At 32.2% G+C, this 19979-nt stretch overlaps 2 protein-coding genes across 3 annotated transcripts; one reads left to right on the top strand and one right to left on the bottom strand.

Moving 5' to 3' along the window:
* Positions 1 to 52: 52 nt before the first annotated feature.
* Positions 53 to 13495, bottom strand: LOC134714141 (putative ammonium transporter 3). 2 transcript variants are annotated; one of them, XM_063575383.1, is made up of 10 exons: positions 13039 to 13495; positions 9114 to 9296; positions 8747 to 8827; positions 8127 to 8409; positions 7333 to 7404; positions 5630 to 5689; positions 4612 to 4653; positions 2818 to 2894; positions 1413 to 1639; positions 53 to 745 (listed from the first exon to the last, which is right to left on the bottom strand). In XM_063575383.1, exons 1-10 carry the CDS (start codon positions 13145 to 13147, stop codon positions 134 to 136), a joined length of 1746 nt encoding a protein of 581 aa, XP_063431453.1. In that variant the 5' UTR covers positions 13148 to 13495; the 3' UTR covers positions 53 to 133. The 2 variants fall into 2 exon arrangements, with proteins under 2 accessions (XP_063431453.1, XP_063431454.1); XM_063575384.1 differs by lacking the exon at positions 4612 to 4653.
* Positions 13496 to 14572: 1077 nt separating this feature from the next.
* LOC134715821 (uncharacterized) lies at positions 14573 to 19211 on the top strand. The gene is made up of 2 exons (XM_063578304.1): positions 14573 to 14633; positions 17380 to 19211. The coding sequence occupies exon 2, from the start codon at positions 17387 to 17389 to the stop codon at positions 19043 to 19045; it is 1659 nt and encodes a 552-aa protein (XP_063434374.1). The 5' UTR covers positions 14573 to 14633; positions 17380 to 17386; the 3' UTR covers positions 19046 to 19211.
* The last annotated feature ends 768 nt before the right edge of the window (positions 19212 to 19979 follow it).

Here is a 19979-nt window from a genome sequence, read left to right on the forward strand (position 1 = left end):
CAGAGAAAATACAAAAAACACATTTTTTTCAGCATATGAACCAGCCGATTGATTTCCTTTACTAAGATGATAATTTCGGCTAAAGTACAATGCTGCACTCTAAACTAAATTATGCTGGGAGAGAAAAAAAACGTCAATCTTCAAATGCAGGATTACACTGCCCACCCTCAACTTTCTGATCTCCTTTCATGGGTGCAAAAACAACTGTTTTACGAGCTCTCTTCCTCCTATTCAGATTACCACCTGCATTTTTCTGTCCATCCTGTATATTTCCTTTAAGACCATTGTTTTGCTTTAAACTTTCGTCTGCGTTTGTTCTGCCATTTTCTTTCTGTTCGCATTTTTTGCGCACTTTATCGTCGTTATCAGTAGCCTCCTCGTCAGAACTTTTGTTGACGTTTTCAAGAATAAGATCATCTGTGTCACGTGCAGGACTGTTGTCTGTCGGATGATCAAGGGTTGAATTAACTAGTTCTACTCGTGGGATGTTTCCGTTAATTTTCTTTTCTCGTTCTGCCTTTTCCTTCAGTCTGCGCAGTACCGATTCAGCATACTCCTTCACATCCGGCGGAAGTTCAACGTTGTGTTCGCAATAATCAGCACCATAAAGTTCTTCTTCTAAGGTAAGTCGTAACCCTATAGTCAAGTCAATAAACTTGAGAACAATAAACGACGTCACCACTGACCATATGATGATCGCGACTGCAGCCATTGTCTGAACTCCAAGTAAGTAAAAACCGCCTCCCTAGAATATAATATGTTTTAGCGTATTATAATATCATATACTTAGTAGTTACTACAAGTAAAATGCAAGTGGAAAATAACAATTGGCAATCGTGATGTACTCATCAATTCGCGATGATATGACGTCTTGTGTTCGATAACAGTATCGCAAACTATAGGTATAAACCACAAAGTAAAGAATATTAAACATAAACCTTAACTATAACAAAGCCGTAGTTTTAACGTCGTGCTGCTCTGACATGCTAACCAGAAAATCAGCGAATGACAAATACAAACCATTAGTTTGAAGCAGTTAATATTCACTAGAGGTTCACGAGCTTCCGCACTCAAGTAGAGCATGCTGTCGTGATACATCAAAAAATTCCAAACGTAATGCTTGTTGTCTCAAACAGTTAAGTTACTCGTACGACACCGTAAGTAAAGTTTTAAAGATCACATACTTTGAGCAAATTCATAAAGATTCTGAAAGGTCGTTTTTAAGCCCAGTTTATGGACATAATGTTTTCCGGTTTGTGCGTCCGTTTGTTTGTCTGTCTGTCCCGATTGAAGTTTTTGATCACGGTAGATTTTGATGAAGTTGAAGTCCTAATAACTTGAAATTCCGTACATGGACACATTCTTGTTTGTTTTTTAAATTTTCATTCAGTAATTCAACCTTTTCATCTTACCCAAACTAGTCCATCATGATGACTAAAACTGTGCTCAATATCATCTTTCAGACCAAAGAGACCGCAACACAAAATTCCCCACAGTGAACCCATTAAATGAACTGCTACTGCGCCAACTGGGTCGTCTACCTTCATCTTGACTAGAGCTATTTGTCCAAACGTAGTCACACATGCGCCAACTGCTCCAATGAGGATAGCAGCCCATGTAGTTGTGACTGCGCATATACCTTTAAAATAAACATCAGTGATTTATTGAAAACAATGTCAAGTAGGTGTCAGAAAGAAATAGCATATGTTGTACCATGTTGTTTTGGTAAATATCAATGCATGTATTTTTAAATCGGAAAACCGTTTATTAAAATTTTCAAATGATTAACTATATTTTCTTGACTAGAGGCTCCAGGAGCCTGTGTCGTTCGCCTGATATTTTTATTGACAATTGATGCATGAAATGTTGCAACCGTTATACTTTTGTTCTAGTTTCAGAGATATATGAAGTAAAAAACTGCATATTTTCTCTAAGTTTTTTATTTTAGCCATGTCTGCCATGTTTGTTGGCAGTCAGGGTAATCGGACCAATATTTTAAACTAAATACCCTAATCGGAATTTTATGCTTATTGTGGCCACATTTGGTTACATTTGTCTCAGCAGTATCATGAGACTTTTGTAAAAAAAAATACAAAAAGTTAAGAAAAATTGTTAAACATTACCTATAAAGGGCAATAACTCCTTAAGGGATCAATTGACCATTTTGGTCATGTCTGACTTATTTGTAGATCTTACTTTGCTAAACATTATTGCTGTTTATAGTTTATCTCTATCTATAACAGTAATCCAGATGATAACCAAAAACTGCAAATTTCTTTAAAACTACCTATTCAGAGACAGCAACCAAATAACGGGTTGTCTGCTTCATCTGAAAGTTTCAGGACAGATATATTTCATCTGATGAACATTTTTACTCCCTTGTCAGATTTGCTATAAATGCTTCAGTTTCAGAGATATAAGCCAAATTAAAACTGTATGTTACCCCTATGTTCTATTTTTAGCCATGTTTGACATCTTGGTTGGCAGGCGGGGCCATCGGACACATAGCTACCCTAGTGGTGATTGTGGCCAAGTTTGGTTAGATTTGGACTAGTAGTTTCAGAGGAGAAGATTTTTGTAAAAGTTAACGGACGACAGACAACGACGGACGCCAAGTGATGATAAAAGCTAATTTTGCCTTATGGGACATGTGAGCCAAAAAAAATAAAAAGGAATAACAGTTTTCTTCTATGCAATAAAATGATGCAGAAATTTTGAGTCTTAGGGCGTAGGTTCGAAACTTTCAAAATAATGTTCATCTATAACCAACAAGACACATCAAAAGAAGGCATAGTTTGACAGTTTGTCAATATTTACCTGTTATACTAACAAGTGATCCCAGAATTCCATTCACTAACAGTTGAACATCAAATTTTCTCTTGTGTAATAAGAAACTGTAACAAAACAGCGGTGTAATTCATATTATGATTAAAATCCTTACAATTACACCATCGAAATACTTAAAATCATTATAAAAACAAATAGTCAAAATAAAATCCAACTCAGTAACTCAACTTATTTCAAAATCGTTATGATTATGTAATAAAACAATTTAAGTTAATTCCCTATACGTTAAAAGCCAACTTTCAAAGGACAAATCAGAATAAAAAGAGCCACCAGATATTTTTTTTTCTTCAGATCTACAGTATAATGGTATTTTGGACAGATTTAAAGTCTTAAAATAATAAAACCGAATAATAAAATCAGGAAATTTTGTCACGTTATGTAATGATCCTATTTGGTGTAAAAACCACTTTGGAAACTTCTTAAACATTTCTATCAATACGCACAACAACAATTATAAAACGGAAATATGTACGGTGCAATGGAATTATTAGAATCTGATAAATGCATTAAAAGAGCAGGTCTATAAATAAAGATAAAGCATACATGCCGATCGAACTGGATGACACTAATTTCTTATGTAGATATACAAAATAAATGGAATATTAATGGTGACATGTTTGTTGAACTTTCAATGAAACAATATACTCTTAAAAACAACCACAAGATAACAACATGAATTCATAGACGAGACTTAATACTAATCATTAATTTCACATTTAATTTATACCAAAGTACATTTCTTTGTTCACTTTTATCAAAATAGTTTGCATCTTTGGAATGATTTTAGAAACATTTAAAAAGTGTAGTTTCTACAAACACAAGTACATAGAGTTGAACAACCTGGCAAGAAAAACAAACAAACAAACAACCAAACAACCAAACCATGCAGTGCCAATAATCAATAAAAACAAAACAAAACAAAAATAAGGGAAAAAAAACAATAACGCAGTACAGCGAAAACAGCAACAACTATTCGAAGATCTACTTAGTTTTCATTTGTATTCTTGTTTAATGATAATAAAATTAACGGTACCAATTTTCTTGCACCAGATGCGCATTTCGACAATACATGTCTCTTCAGTGATGCTCGTGGCCAAAATATTTGAAATCCAAAGCTTATATAAATGATGAAGAGCTATAATCCAAAAGGTCCAAAAAGTATAGCCAAATCCGTGAAAGGAATCAGAGCTTTGCATGAGGGAGATACATTCCTTAATTTATAACAATTTCTAATATATAATTGATAATCAATTTCAGTGACAAAACTAAGATTAACAAGTCAAATTAAGTAAACTGAAGTGTTTTATTGTTTACACTAAAAAAAATTCTCCATTGTTTATGCCCCTGTATATGAAAAAGAGGTTTTTTCTGTCTATTTAAAAAAAATCCAAACCTTATTTGTTAATAAACAACAGAAGCGGGTTTTTTTTCAACTATTGATTTTGCATCAAATGCAGAAAAGAAAATTTAGTATAATGTATGAAATCATTTCTCTGTTGACAATCCTGAAATAATTGATAGACATTTTGACCTTTTTAAGCATAATGTAACACTGAAGATGACATTGTATCAACGTTTACTGCGAATAGAAATGTTACAAAATTTGATTTTAGTAAACGTTATTGATTTTGTAAATATGTGCTCGAAGGATCTTCAGTATTTGTTCTTTAAATGTTCGCTAACAAAACTCTGCGACACTTCATGCAAGTTTGGACTACATGTAAGACATGAATGAACTGGTTTCTGATGCAAGGTTTTATTTACCCATAGCTGTATTCATGACTACTTGTCCTGTTTACAATTTTGCTGAAGTTAAAATAAATACAAATGATATTTAAATAATTTAGTACGCCAGACGCGCGTTTCGTCTACATAAGACTCATCAGTGACGCTCATATCAAAATATTTATAAAGCCAAACAAGTACAAAGTGTAAAACCAGTTAAAACAAATTTTGAAAACTACGTAGACGACCTTTCGATAAATACAAGGCACGCTCTAGAGCCAAAGTGTAAAGACCCAGGTGTGACCAAATCCAACACCAAGATTTTGAAATACTTTTTTAAAATTGTTTTTATGATCATTTTAATTAACCTGAAAACAAATTCCATACAAAAAACTTGAGATGTTATCCGTAATATTTCTGTAATCTGCTTCACCGTAATCTTAAATTGTTGGATTTTTAAATCAATTAATCAAGAAGAAAACATCGAATCAGGCGTCGCATAAGAATATCAATTTGTATTTTTAAAAGTGGTTTATGCTGCATAGACCAAAAGCAGAGAAAATAACCTAAAGACGGACTAAAAACATATAAATTTAAAAGTAATTCAATCCTTTAACGAAAATTCTATAACTTAAACAAGCTTTATATTAGTTAAAAAACATGCATCTATTCTATTATAAAAGCATAGCAAAAGAAGCATACTAGTTTTCTATAAGTAATGAAAAATCATATTCTAGAAGACTTAGTTATTGATTAACCTTTTCGCACCAAACAATTTTGTCAATTCAATTTTGCAATCTAAAAAAAAAAAAAAAAAAAAAAAAAAAAAAAAGTATATATATATAGAAATAGTAATATAGTGAGATATAAAATGCAGATTATGAATAAAGTTCTATTTGCATAACACTGGGCAAAATATGTAGGAATTTCATATAGATAGATCTATTATACACTACGTAAACATACAAAATTTGCTTTTTAAAAGTGAGTTTTCAAATGTTTAAAAGCCTTGCGAATGCAATCTGCTCTGTAAACTAGTAAAGGAATGAAAATTTACCTCAATAAGAAAGCCATTACGCCTCCACTACAAGAAGATAAAATTGTCGTAGCAGCAGATCTGTAAAACAAAATATATAGAAAATTAAAACAAACTTAGGTTTTTTTAACTAACAAGCATGATGATAATCATATCATTCCATGACATTCAAAACCCGGATTAACGCAGTTAGAATTAAAAGGGTGATTTCTTAGGGGGAAGGTAGTGACGATGTGCGATGCTTTCTGTAAAAGACATGAGTATATAAGATGACACAAATGTAAATCTTTTACATGTACCATGGATCTGTACATAGCATTTAACGGCTAGTTATGGAATTGTCTAAAAGAAGATTGATTTCTGATTTTCAAAAACTAACCAACAATTGTATATGGATTTGGTTGACAAAATATTTTTCTGTGCTTTGTTCAGTGGCCATCATTAATACTGCTCTTCACAATGGAAATATGCGTCTATTTTACAATTCTTTGTTCATTGTTCACCATATGCACTGGACTAAAGAATAGAACCATATGTCTATTCTACAATAAACATTTGAAATGCGCATGGTTGAAGGTGATTTTCATGTTGGTTTTTCAAATAAACTTTTGACTTAATTACGTAAAAAGAACAATTGTATTGTCGAAAGATGAATTGATTTGAATGAGGGATTAGCTAGTTTAAATCATTGATACAAATTTATAAAAAGAATAAATAGGATAACTTTATGATTGTCATTCTCAGAACATGGTAAAATGTTTTGAAATCGCTACTAGATCTCACCATTCTTATACGTGCAGAACTTTGAAAATCTTGCTTTGTAAAGTGTTATTGTATGTCAATTGATCTATTGTATGTGAAAAGAAAAGCTTGTTAGCTTCTTTTTTTAAAAATTAGAATATATGATCATATATATAAGCATTATATCAAGAAGAAAATAAAAAAAATATTAAAAAAAAAATAAAGATAATGCCAAAGACTAAAACACGGATTTATAAATTGTAAATACATATTTTTGTGATATTGGTTGATGGCCAATATATGCGTGACATATTTTCTTTAAGCACATGACAATCGTCGAGGTACCTGCTTTGGTTTTTACCCTTTCCGTCTCGGTATTTTCCGACATGTTTTATTCAATCAAGACTATTGAGAATGGATATAAGGAATGTGTCAAAGAGACAACAACCAGACCATAGAGCAGACAACAGCCGAATCCCACCAAGACTAATGATATTCAATGTAATCAAACTCATATACCATATGTCTACCATGGGTATTTCCGAAAATCACCAGTCATGAAATTGAATGTCCTTGGGCTCAGGTTATTTTACATCTAACGATTTTTCGACTGGAATTTTCGAAAATACTCCTCTCCGCCTCCTCCAATCATATACCTGTCAGTCTTGAAAGGTATCCAGAATATTCATAAACTTCTTTTTATGATAACTTACAGTTGCAGGTACAATTAGTATGCCATGGCACATTCGTGGGAAACAGAACTTAACTACTATCATAGTTTAACTAAATGGATCAGGGAGCCTCAAAGTTCAAGGTATTGCAAACATATCAAAATCCTTAAGTTCATGTATTTTAAGTTGAGTTTAGCGATTGAAAAAACGTATGCATAATAAGCATATCCTTTAACAATAAGCTGTTTTATGTTTAACTTTTCACTGATCTTTAGCGACTGTTGGTATAAAGACATTTTTGTAGGTAGCTACCTTGCAGCAATTTTCCATTTGCCTCCACTGATTCCAAATGTACTACCACAATTGAATCCTAACCATCCCCACCTAAAAAAAAAAACAAAAAACACTTGAACAGAATTTATCTTTATTAAAAGAGCATGATAAAAGCTGATGATTTTTTTTTAATTATTTTTTAATTTAATTTTTTTTTTTTAATCAAACTTTCTTGTGCTTTCAATTTTGATTCATTTATATGTTTTGAAGCATAGTATTACGTCCGTAAACATTGTTTTAAGGGGAAAGCTAAAACCCAACTCCAGATTCGGGATCATCTCGTTGAAGCCTTTGTTGTTGTTTTTTTTTTTTTGCTCGTTGGTCTGGTTGTTGTCTCTTTGACACACTCCCCGTTTCTAATCTCTTTTGTTTTTTGTCATTTAGGATAATTTGATTTTAATGACACTTCTTTGATATATAGTCACTACTTTTCTAGCTTCCTGGTGATTAAGAGTTTGGCATTTTGTCTATTGTTGAAGGTCTATCTTTTTGTTGTTGTTTTTTTTTTTTTTTGCTCGTTGGTCTGGTTGTTGTCTCTTTGACACACTCCCCGTTTCTAATCTCTTTTGTTTTTTGTCATTTAGGATAATTTGATTTTAATGACACTTCTTTGATATATAGTCACTACTTTTCTAGCTTCCTGGTGATTAAGAGTTTGGCATTTTGTCTATTGTTGAAGGTCTATCTTTTTGTTGTTGAGTATTATTGACGTATACCACCGTGCATATTTTTATTTATTTACATTTATCCTTAAAAGAACAAAAAATGATCACCATAAAATGAACAATCCAAGGACAGCATTAACAGAGTTTCCATGTACAGTCAATTGGTCGTCCGAGAATCTTCCATATCTTGGTTTCACCATTATTGCAGCTACTAGTGCTGACACACCTCCAACTAAATGGACCGGTCCAACACCTGCAACATCTACTACGTCCATCTGTTTCAACCATCCATCCTTTGACCACACCCAGTGAGCAGGGAAACTGTATACAACTGTGTTCAGCAAGCAAAAAGCAATGTAGGCAGTCAGTTTGGTTCTTTCTGCTATTGCTCCTGTTTTAAGGAAATACATAGAAATGTGTTATCCTCACTTGCCCCTCTTTTTCGTTCGGTGGTTTATATGTCGAACATAGAACAAATAAACTTACAAGTAAAATAACAAATAATGATAAATGGAAAAGGTAAAAGGCATGAGATTTGAAAAAAAATTCAATTGTTAAGTACTAAAATGACTATGGTTTTATGAATTTTGTACTTCTAGCATACTTACTTTGATTAACAAATGCCTAAATTGTGAATAGATTTCTTAGATTATAGATAAACTCTAAAAAATTTCACACCAACACATTACAGTTCATTTTAGTACTTAACAATTGAAGTGTAGTCCTACCTGATACTATGGTAGTAGCTGTTGTACAAAACGAGGCTTGAAATATGAATTTTGAAAACTCTGTTCCCATGGTTTCCTCGTCTATAAAACATAATATAATTTTGAAATGAAAACAATGAATTATAATGTTTGATATATAAATGCAATGTTTCAACTTTCTTGAATAATTTATGTATAATTTTTGTATAATTTTTCATTTTTAAAATGTTAAACGGACGTTTTATGTGTTACACTAACCAATTAACCGCTTCTCGAAAGTAGTGCAAACTTATTCCAATCAAAATGTTACTTTATGTTACTTTGAATAGTCTAATATATATTTTTCTACCCTTCCACAATGAGCATTGTATCACTATGATAGTCTTACCAGGGTCTAAAAAGAAGGACCCGACTCCAGTAAACCAATTAGCGCCTTCGTCCGTCCCAAAGGTTAGGCCATATCCCACTGCCCAATATGTCAGTGTACCAAACACCACGTCTACCACATTCTTTATCATTATGTTTACCTCATTCTTCTTGCTGGACATTCCACTTTCTAACAGACCAAATCCTATCAAAATCAAAAAGAGGCTGGGATTCTATGATAGTGGTATTTGTTGAGTTAAAAATATATATAAATGTAGAGTCAATGTCAAATGAGATTTTAACCCTAACTTATATTTCTAAAAAAGCAAAGCATCAGTATAGCAATTATCCTTTGTGACTGGATAATAAGAACTTTAATCATGGATAAATATGCATTATAGGATGCAACACATATTGGTAATACAGATTGTGCAAAAATGTTTCGTCTTCTTGAATCTAATGTGACAGAGGTCAAGAGGTATACATTTAATTTATGCAATACCATTATAGAAGACTTTTTCTATTGAACTTTGCATTTCAACTTTGCTCCATAATGTGCTTAGGAATTATATGTTAAGGAATATAAACCTAGTACTAAGCTATGACCATTGCGTATGGCGAGTAGGAAGTATACCAATAAAGCCTGTAGGCCGCTATAGAATCTAGCAATCATTAACTAGATTTAACCAAACATTCCGTAACCACGATTTCTGTAATATACATGTATCCTTGTATAAAGTACCAATGGGTTACTGTAGCTCTACTGTATAACAAATGGATGTGTAAAAAGAAGGATAATGTTTCAAGCCATTCTGTTTGATTTGTAAAAGCCAATGTAATTATTATTGGACATCTTCGGGTAAGGTTTTTTAAAACGATTACCAAAATGTAGTATTTCAGTATTCGTATAGCCGTGTTAGGACTATCATTTTCATATAAATAAGTTCACCACACATCTTATAAGATCGCAGGTTTTTTTTCGCATTATTAAAGACAGCAAGCAATTCTGCCTTCTGACAAAACTTGTATGTATGGGTTTCATATACATGTTTTACAGTAAAGATATGGAATTAAAGTCAATGAGACAGCAACTCAACAACACAACAAAACAAGAAAACACATAGAGGTCAAAGTATGGTGTTCAACAAAAGACCTCTGTTAATAAACAGTATCTTTATGTTTAAAGATCTAAATGTGTACAATATATTTATAATCTATGTCAAGACGCACTTTGTGACCTTCGGCTGTTGTATGCTCAATGGTCGGGTTGTTGGCTTGTATCTTTGACAAATTGCCCATTTCCATTCTCAATTTTATTAAGATATGAATATTGTACTGAATATTTTTTTATAATTTAAATGATCCCCATTTCCTTAAACAGAGCCGTTTCCTAATGGATATTACTGAAACTTAATTACTTTTTAATTTAAGGAGATGTTTGTTGTCAGTCATCATATTATATATCTAGATATTAATCTCTTTTTCAATTTTGATATAATAGTATCAATCATTGATGTAATGCTTAGATTCATCGTGCTCTTCTCCTTTTCCGATTAAAATATTAATTATAAACGAACTGAACATCTTCATTTCCCTCAAGAGACACATTAAATACCAGATATAAATTGAATTTTAAATTAATTCAAAATCAAAATTATAATTTTAAGCAACTTTACCAACGAAGGTCGACTTAACTTCACAACCAAAATGAGTATTTTCTTTAAATTTTGTTAAGTTTGGGATTAACCCGAATAAAGTAAAAAAAAGAAGGGGGACGACCGCTGTAAAATATGTTTCATTTTAATTGTATAATATGAAAGATATGATTTATTGAATTTTGGTTACTAAAACGTCCAGCAGCAAATATTTCATGCATGTTCAGGATCTAACGATTAACTGACGATAAATACAATAGGTAGGTCCTGTAATAGAGGGGTGAGGGATGGGGAATTTGGATTGACTCTTTAAAATGAGGGAATATTGGATATAATTTAATGTTTTACTTGATAGTCACTATATCGATAGGTACTGACTTGGTACTGACTGAATAGTATCACTTTGGTGTCAATTGGCTAACTAATATGACAACAGTCTGTCGCACGTTGTTATCTAACATAACAGTCCGACTGTGAAAACGTTTGTTTTAAATAGATTCTTTTTTGAGACCTCTGTACCTACACATTTAAACCTTTTAATCACTAAGAAACAAGTTTTTCTGATGAAGAAAAAAATCAACAAATGTTGCCAAGGCACTAATGGAAATTGACTTCCGTTGTTGAATGTCGGGTAAAACATTTTGTATTAATTCCACTATAATATACTGTCTATCTAACTTAGCTTTTGTTGTGGAGGGATTTTCACCTGACATTTTTTTAATATATTTATGTTCCGGACCATATGAGTATCTGGACCATACGCGTATGGTCATGACCATATGGGTATATACTCATATGGTCCGACCATACGCATATGGTCGGACCATACGCGTATGGTCGGGGTAATCAACACGTATACTTTTAAACTCTTCATTTGGTGTGACCCTTTTGGTTGTTACGTCACTTAATTCACATAGTTATTATTACTTACTATTTGTAAGTACAATCATAAGAAGATGTCAAAATCAAATGAACATATTGTAAAAGGAATTTTATTGTTTAAAGTAGGTGACATCACCGGCAAGGATCATGATATTTTTTAAGACATTTTTGATAAGTAAAATATTAAAATATTTTTGTCTATTCTTTATTTTTATACTTCTATTTTGATCTTAATTATAAGACCGGTAAAATAGCATTTAAGAGGCATGAAATAGCCACTGTCTTTATTTAATTTGATCTGTGATTGGTGATATTCATTTTACGATATTGGAGATTTAGAGTTTCTTAAAAACACCGTAAATACCTCGGAAATGTCCGAGTCGATATCACTGCACGCAGCCAAAACAAGCAATCGCAGAAAAGCTACATGTATGGTACCGTTTGAATGTCATTCTAATTATACAAAAGCATACACAAATACAATGAGCGATGAAAACTAAGATCAACTGACTGTGGAATCTATATTTAATGTTTATGTAGCTTTTGAAATGTAAAATTAATACATTTTTTTGTAAACACATTTGTTTATTGTATTATAAGTTCTATTGTATATTTGAAAAAATACCTATATGGTCCAAATACTCATATGGTCCGACCCGTTAATAACCAAACGCGTATAATACTCATATGGTCCGACCATACGCGTACGGTCGGACCATACGCGTATGGTCGGACCATATGAGTATACGCATATGGTCATGACCATACGCGTATGGTCCAAATACTCATATGGTCCGGAACATTTATACTGTTCATGTATTTGCATCAGAGCTTTTGTGTTATTCCGCCAAAACTTATTTTTCCTTTCTCATTTAATTAATTTCTACAGAGTTTAAAACTTAATTTGTGCTGTTTGTCACCATAATTTTTGAATTCCCGGCCCGATAGAAAGACAAGTTTCCGAATACTCGAAAGAGGGAAATATTATATTTTGCATCTGTAACACGTTACTAGATATTTCTCTATAGAGTTGAAAGCAAAACTTGACCCATCGTAGAGGTTGAGCAATCAACAGTCACTAAGTAACATGTATCAGTAATTGTAGAGTACAATATAAAAATAATGTTTGATCATATATATTTCTTTTATGGGTTGACTGACGGTAAATATTTTTAAATCAGAAAAGTCTATTGAAGCTATAAAAAAAACCTATCAAATAGATATAAGATGACTTACAGGTTAACAACTATTACAAATCATCGTACGGTCTTCAACAATGATCAAACCCATACTCATGATACTTGAATATATTAAATTACATGTATACAGATATATGAAGGTGTGGTATCAGTGCCAATGAGACAACTCTCCATCCAAGTACTAATCTATAAAAGTAAACTATTTACTAACCTGACTGCATTGTAAAAATGATGAAAGAACTTGTTAAGATCCATGTTGCGTCATCAATCCAAGCTTCTATCTGTTCGTCGTGTTTATATACTAATGTTCCGTTTGTCATTGTGTTTTTGGTAATTGGATGTTCCAATATTTGACAAATTCAATTTTAAATCATGATTACTGGTCGCGTATTTCCAGATTAAATTTTTAAACGTTCAAATCATGATTATTGCGTCACATATGTATCGCCGATGAACTACTGCACTGCGAACAGATTGGTCGCGTATAACCAGATTAAATTTTTATTTGCTTCAGAAATATATCTGCAGTTCAGGGATGAAAGTCGTTGATCTGTTATATCTTAATTTCATAATCAATATGTGTTCAATAAGCAATAGATTTTTATAGATAACCATCTTGTAACTATAAATTTTCAACACAATGAAACAGCATGATTTAGCATGCATGTCTTTCAATTGATTTTATCTTTAAACGCTAAAGGGTACTTTTAAATAGTTCAGATGTTTCAAATGCCAGGAAACGGTTTTAAAACTGGAAGGCATTTCGTACAGTAACGACTTCCATAATTCATTAACGATATTTAAACATGCAATTCTAATTTGAGTTTCAAAAATCGGCTATTAAATATATAATTCTATTAATAACATGAAAAAATGGACACTGCAATCCTTCGACATTTATTAAGGACTTTGATTTGAAACACTTTAAAGAGTTTTTTGCCGCTGTTTTTTTTTTTTTTTTTATTGTATTCGGCAACTTCGATGAAAAAGCACCTAATTTGTCAATGATAATGTTTTATCAATTTTTCTAACCAATTTACCATATTAACAATTATGTTCATATGCTTCTGTGAAACCATTATTTTTGGATTTTTTTTAATTTTTTTTTACAAAGAACAAATATGACAGATCAGCTTAGACAACTAGTGGAAATATTACAAGCATATCAGTATGAGAACATGTTCATGTGATATGAATATAAATCGTATATATTTATAAATAAGCAGTTCACAAAACTTGGAGTAGAAAAATTCTTAGTTTTTTCAAACAATTCAATGAAATAGATTATCTTAGGTGTGACTGTACTTGGCAAAGTCTTTCTGAAATTTTGCGTCCTAAATGCTTTTCAACTTCATATTTGATTTGGCCTTTTAAAATTCTTGTTTGAGCATCTGATGAGACTTTTGTAAAATAAATGTGTATCTAAGCATACCAAATTATAAGTCTATTATCTTCAAACGAATATTACAGACTCTGAGCAAACTTATCTTTGTTCTTACTCCTGAATTGAGAATGTTTAGAATAATTATAGAAGAAGCAAATACCAATAGTTAAGTCTTTGGTTAAACTGTAACTCTTTTAGGATGGGTCTTCAATAAAATCAAATAGTTAGTTAAAGGGCTTGTTTTATTTGTATCTTTTAAAAGCACTGATGTCAATAGACTAGTAAGACTCTAGTAACAAAAATCGTCTGTATAAATTTCTCAATGCAAATCAATAAAATCGACAATATTTAAACTTTCACGAGTTATTTCCCTTGGATATGTATAATGCACAAATGTACACGCTGATGTGGTAAAAGAAAAGGTAATTTCTATCTAAATTAATGTATTCTATAGCATCATCTTTTTTGTATATTTTTTGCATATAATTGAGTCATTTAAGTCACAGATGATGTTTGACTTTTGTTGGAAAATCATGTTATCAAATGAAATGTTATTGATTTTCCTGGTCGTTGACCCAACTATGCGGTGTAGTTGTAGAATCTATTTATAATTCACTGTAAACAATAACAATAACAAATCAGTTAAACAGAAAGTTGAAAAGGGGCAGTGGCTGAATAAATCACATCAAATGTCAGCATTTCTTTAGCGAACAAACTGAACTATTATTTTCTTTCTGAGTCCTATAGAAAATTGTGTTTAAGATATTTGCGTTCTCCAGAAAAACACTGGGTTAAAGGTCAAGGATTTTCTAAACCAGAAGGAGATATTCGCTCCAAAAATACTTCTGAAGAACAATAATTCTGTATGTCATTTGCTGTCATTTATGATAAAATTGAAATATAACCTTTTTGGATCTCATTAGAAAAATTGGTTGATAATCTTTAAGTTATTTGTGCTCCATCGTGCATGAATGTTAGTAAACATTCTCTCCTAAATGCATAAAAACACCTTTACGCCTTTAAAAGCCCCGATCAGGAAAATAAAAGACGCTTCTCTGTTCCCTCTAATTTAAAAAAAAATAACTGCGGCAAACCCAACCGATCACTGGCTATTGTGTTCCTTTTAGTTTTGGATAAATTAATAGTTCAGTTCAATACGCTACAATTGAATCCAGAAAAGCGCTTCGGACGCATTAAATTATTTAAACGTGTTGTTTCCAATTCTTTACATCACTGGGTCGATCTCTTTGCTGGAGGACTATTAATCTCCGAGGGTATCTTCAGCTCAGTAGTCAGTTTGGTACTGACATGATTTAACAAATTTTTCTGAAATTGTCCGTTTATAAATTTTGAAATTATTACAAAAACTAAGGTTACAACTCCCTCAGGCAAAGTTGACTTACGATGAATTTGGCTATTTATTTTAGGTATTTTTGTCATATTGCTATTCAACGGTTTCGGTTCTTATACATCCTCGGATTTCAGATGTTTGGTTTTGAGCGTTCCTGATGAAGGTAAATCCAGAAAATCGTTTCGGACGCATTAAATTATTAAACGTGTTGATCTCTACATGATTAGCAGAAAAAGAGCTGGTATACCAGTATTCAAACTTTATTTAAATACTTAAGCATCAATGAAATTATGCAATTAATTTAAAGACGAAGTTAAAAAACTATTTAAGCAAAAAGATGCAATCAAAATATGATTTAATATGGCAAACTAAGCTTAATAATGATTCCAGAGGCAATAAACTATATGGTAAGGTAACAAGCTTAGAACTTATAGACTTTTTAAAAGCAGATTTTGCTTAGAAAATTACCTTTTGCAGGAAAAGTTTAGAAATAGAAATTACTTAACGAAATTCCGTATCAGTAATCAGAATTTAGAGATTGAGAGGGAAATGTACAAAAATCTGACAGTGTCAGAACGTATCTGTAAATTGTGTGGTACTGCGGTTGAGTATGGAATTCATTTTCTTCTTCGGTGCCACAAACTTTCAAATATTCGTATCAACTTTTCAAATGAAATGAAACAACGGTTTAAATTTTTTAGTGGTTTAGCTATTAAATCACAATTTATTTGGCTATAATGTCTTCTGAAGATATTTTCATACGCCAGAAACTAGGAGAATTATTGGAAAATTTATCCTCATATAGGAAAGTTTCCTTAAATGATTAGTAGATATAGTAATGCCCAGTGACCCTCCTTTTTTATAACCTAGTTATATTATTAAACACTACATGTATTCTTCTACTTGTCTTCATAAAAAAAAAAAAAAGATATAACACTGTGTCTTTATCATATTGAATCACTTGTAATCTTTTGGATGTAATTGATTGTTCTGCTTCTTGTGGGCGCTTTAATTAGCAATAAAATATATTTGAATTTGAATTTAATGTTTATTATTATTATTGGGATGATGCCTCTGCTGTGGACTTTTAGTCACCTATTAGTCCCCGAGGAGTATCATCAGCTCAGTAGTCAGTACTTCGGTACTGACATGATTTAACAAACTTCTAAAATTGTCCGTTTATAAATTTTGAAATTATTACAAAAAAAATAAAGTTTCAACTCCCTCAGTCAAAGTTGACTTAAGATGAATTTGGCTGTTTATTTCAGATATTTTTGTTATTTTGCTATTCAACGGTCTCGGTACTTATACATCTACGGATTTAAAATGTTAGACTTTGAGTGTTCCTGATGAAGGTAGATCCAGAAAAGCGCTTCGGACCCATTAAATTGTTAAACGTGTTGTTTCCAGATTTTTTAATGCTATTATCATGATTAAATTATAGCTGAATTGAGGAAACGGAAAACCCGTCTTTAAGTCTAACGATTTAGCCCTCTAGTGATCGGTTAACTGACTTTGTTAGTATGATCTAATAAGAAAATATCACCTCACTTATCACGTAACAAGGTTTTAGTGTCAGTATGAAAAGGGCCAGACATTTCTTTGTTCAAAAATGGTGTCACGCCAAACATACTTTTTTTTAAAAAGGGATGTACTGGACCACTCTACTAGCTTACGACCCGTTAAGGACCTGTTGAGTTTAAACAGCAAGAATTATAACTAGAATTTGATTTCAAAATTCCCTATTTTTTTTTTAAAAATATCTGCATTATATCTTCTTTCTTTCATATAAGCTTTAAGTTTAATTTTCTTTGTAGAACTGTCATGGCAACAGCTGCATCGTGGTCATGTGAACCATGTTCTCAAAGAAATAAAAAGACCGAGGCATCAAAATGGTGTACCGATTGTGAAGAATCGATGTGCCAAGCATGTACTGATTGTCATTTGTCTATGAAAGCAACCAAGCGTCATCACATTATAGAGTTACAGGTTGCACGTTCCTGTCATTCAAATCCACTGACAGGGATCCAGTTTTGCGAGAAGCATGAAGGTCATCCTTTTGAATATTTTTGTAAAGACCACAATGCAATATGTTGTCACGAATGTATGTCAACTAAACTGCATAGATCCTGTAAGATACACACCATTAAAACATGTTCCAAAAATGTTAAAACATCACAACCATTTAAGGATGTAGAAACGGAGATTGACCATGCTATCGAAACTCTAACAAGCATTACAGAAGATAGGGTATCTAATACAGCCTCCATTAAAGGAGATGTCGAAGATGTAAAAAAGTCAATAAAGAGATTCAAGTCCAATATACTACAGCATTTAGACACGCTGGAGGTAGCCATATTTCAGGATTTAGATCGTATGCAGGAAGAAATGTCAATCAAGTTAAATGAAGAAAAGAACCAAGCAGAAACAGACAAGGAAGTCGTCAGCGTTTATAAGAAACAAATTCAATTTATAAGCAACCATGGTTCCGACAAACAAGCATTCCTTTTCATGCACAAATTAAAAATGGCGTTACATGACTTGACCAATCAGCAAATAGGGAAAATTGCGCGGATGAGATCACTATCAATAGAACATAAGATTCCAGAGGAACTCTTCTCGTTCTTGTCTCTTGGTTCTGTTGTTCCCAAGAATAACCTTTGTACCGAAAAATTCAAGCTTCATGCAGAAGATTACAAATTTTACCAAACTTTTCATTTGCACAAGAAAATAGACATGACTGCTATTGACAAACAGGCGTTCATTACGGGTATGGCGGTGTCAGGTGACAAGCTATTACTCTGCAACTGTGACTGGAATCATCACATGCCTCAAGTTCTTGTTTTCAAGAAAAGTGGAGAATATCTTGCCAACATAGAAGTTAAAGGTGCACCATGGGATATTGTTGTCCTACCTCGAAGCGATCAAGCTGTAGTTGTTTTACCCAACACTAACTCCATTCAGTTCATTGATACAATGAAACAGGTTTCTGGTAAGGAAATCAAAATGGCGGGAAGTGATGAAAAACGTGGAATAGCTGCAACCGACGACAAAATATTTGTGGGTGGGATGGATAGAATTGTTTACATTTTAGATCACGATGGTAATTTAATGTCAACAATATTTAGCAGAGGTGAGAAATTTTGCTATCTCCTGTCAGTCAGTAATTGTGATTTAGTGTATTCCGATTTTTCCAGTATTCACCGTATCAAACTTGATGGGTCAGAAGTCTACAGTTACAAGTCTCCAAATCTTAAAAACCCAAAGAAAATTGCCACAGACCAGCTTGGAAACTTATATGTTGCTGGAAAAGACAGCCACAATATACATCGCATAACACCTGATGGAACATTTTTGGACATTGTATTGACAGAAGTAAATGGTATTCATCATCCACGAGCTATGTACTTTGACAACAGTAGTAACATGCTGTTCATCTCAAACCAAAGTGGAAAAGAACTTTTGATTTTTAATTGTACTTGATCATGATACTATCCTTATTGTTGGTGGGTTGTTTTAACTTTTAATATTTACACATTTTGCACTCCTGCAAAATACTTTTATGTTATGGGATTTATTTTGGTTTTAGAGTTCAACTTGGTGAAATGAGAAATATTTATCAGAAATAATAAAATGATTGAATAATGAACTCTCGTTTAAAAAAAACCTACATCTTTATATTATTCCTTGTTTAACCTCCAGATATCTTTTTTGGTTTGTTTGATCAAGCTGTTGTAATAATAATACATTCAAAACTGAAAATGGTCGGTTAAGAACTATATAAGGAGTTCACTTGTGCTGATAATATCGCCTTAATTTCACGGAGCCTCAAGAATGGTACCACAAAGACATAGAATATTAAATTAAATTCTAACTCGTAAACTCTAACGGAAATAAAATATTTATCAAATAACTACATACTCTTACACTTGCTGTTTCAACAGGGTTTCTGATTTATTCGTCGCGTCTACCATAAGTATCCTCTTTATGCTACACGTATTATTTTTTAATTCTTCGATGTTAAATTATGTCTGCAATTTTGTTACCAAATCTAAAATCAGTATCATAATGTCATAAAGGTGACTTTCTTCACGTTCAGAACTTCCCATATTACACAAAGTACAGGTAGAAGAGAAACTAATAAAATGCTGATGTACACTTTGACTGCAATGGCTCGAACAAAGCTATTTTGTTTCTGGTCTGTACATCTGTCGTCTACGGTTGCGTGTAAATGTGCAATATGGTACTTGAATTACATTATTAAGTTCATTTCAGATTCCTTTAAAATTGTCATTAAGCGGACAATTTAACTTAAGCAACGATATTAACAACCACCAGCACATATTATCCAAGAAATGTAATTGAATCAGTAGCCAATATATTTATATGACAAAACGAAGTAATAAACTAAGGGGCA

This window comes from Mytilus trossulus, chromosome 4 (assembly GCF_036588685.1).
Source record: "Mytilus trossulus isolate FHL-02 chromosome 4, PNRI_Mtr1.1.1.hap1, whole genome shotgun sequence".
Classification (NCBI taxonomy): Eukaryota; Metazoa; Mollusca; class Bivalvia; order Mytilida; family Mytilidae; genus Mytilus; species Mytilus trossulus.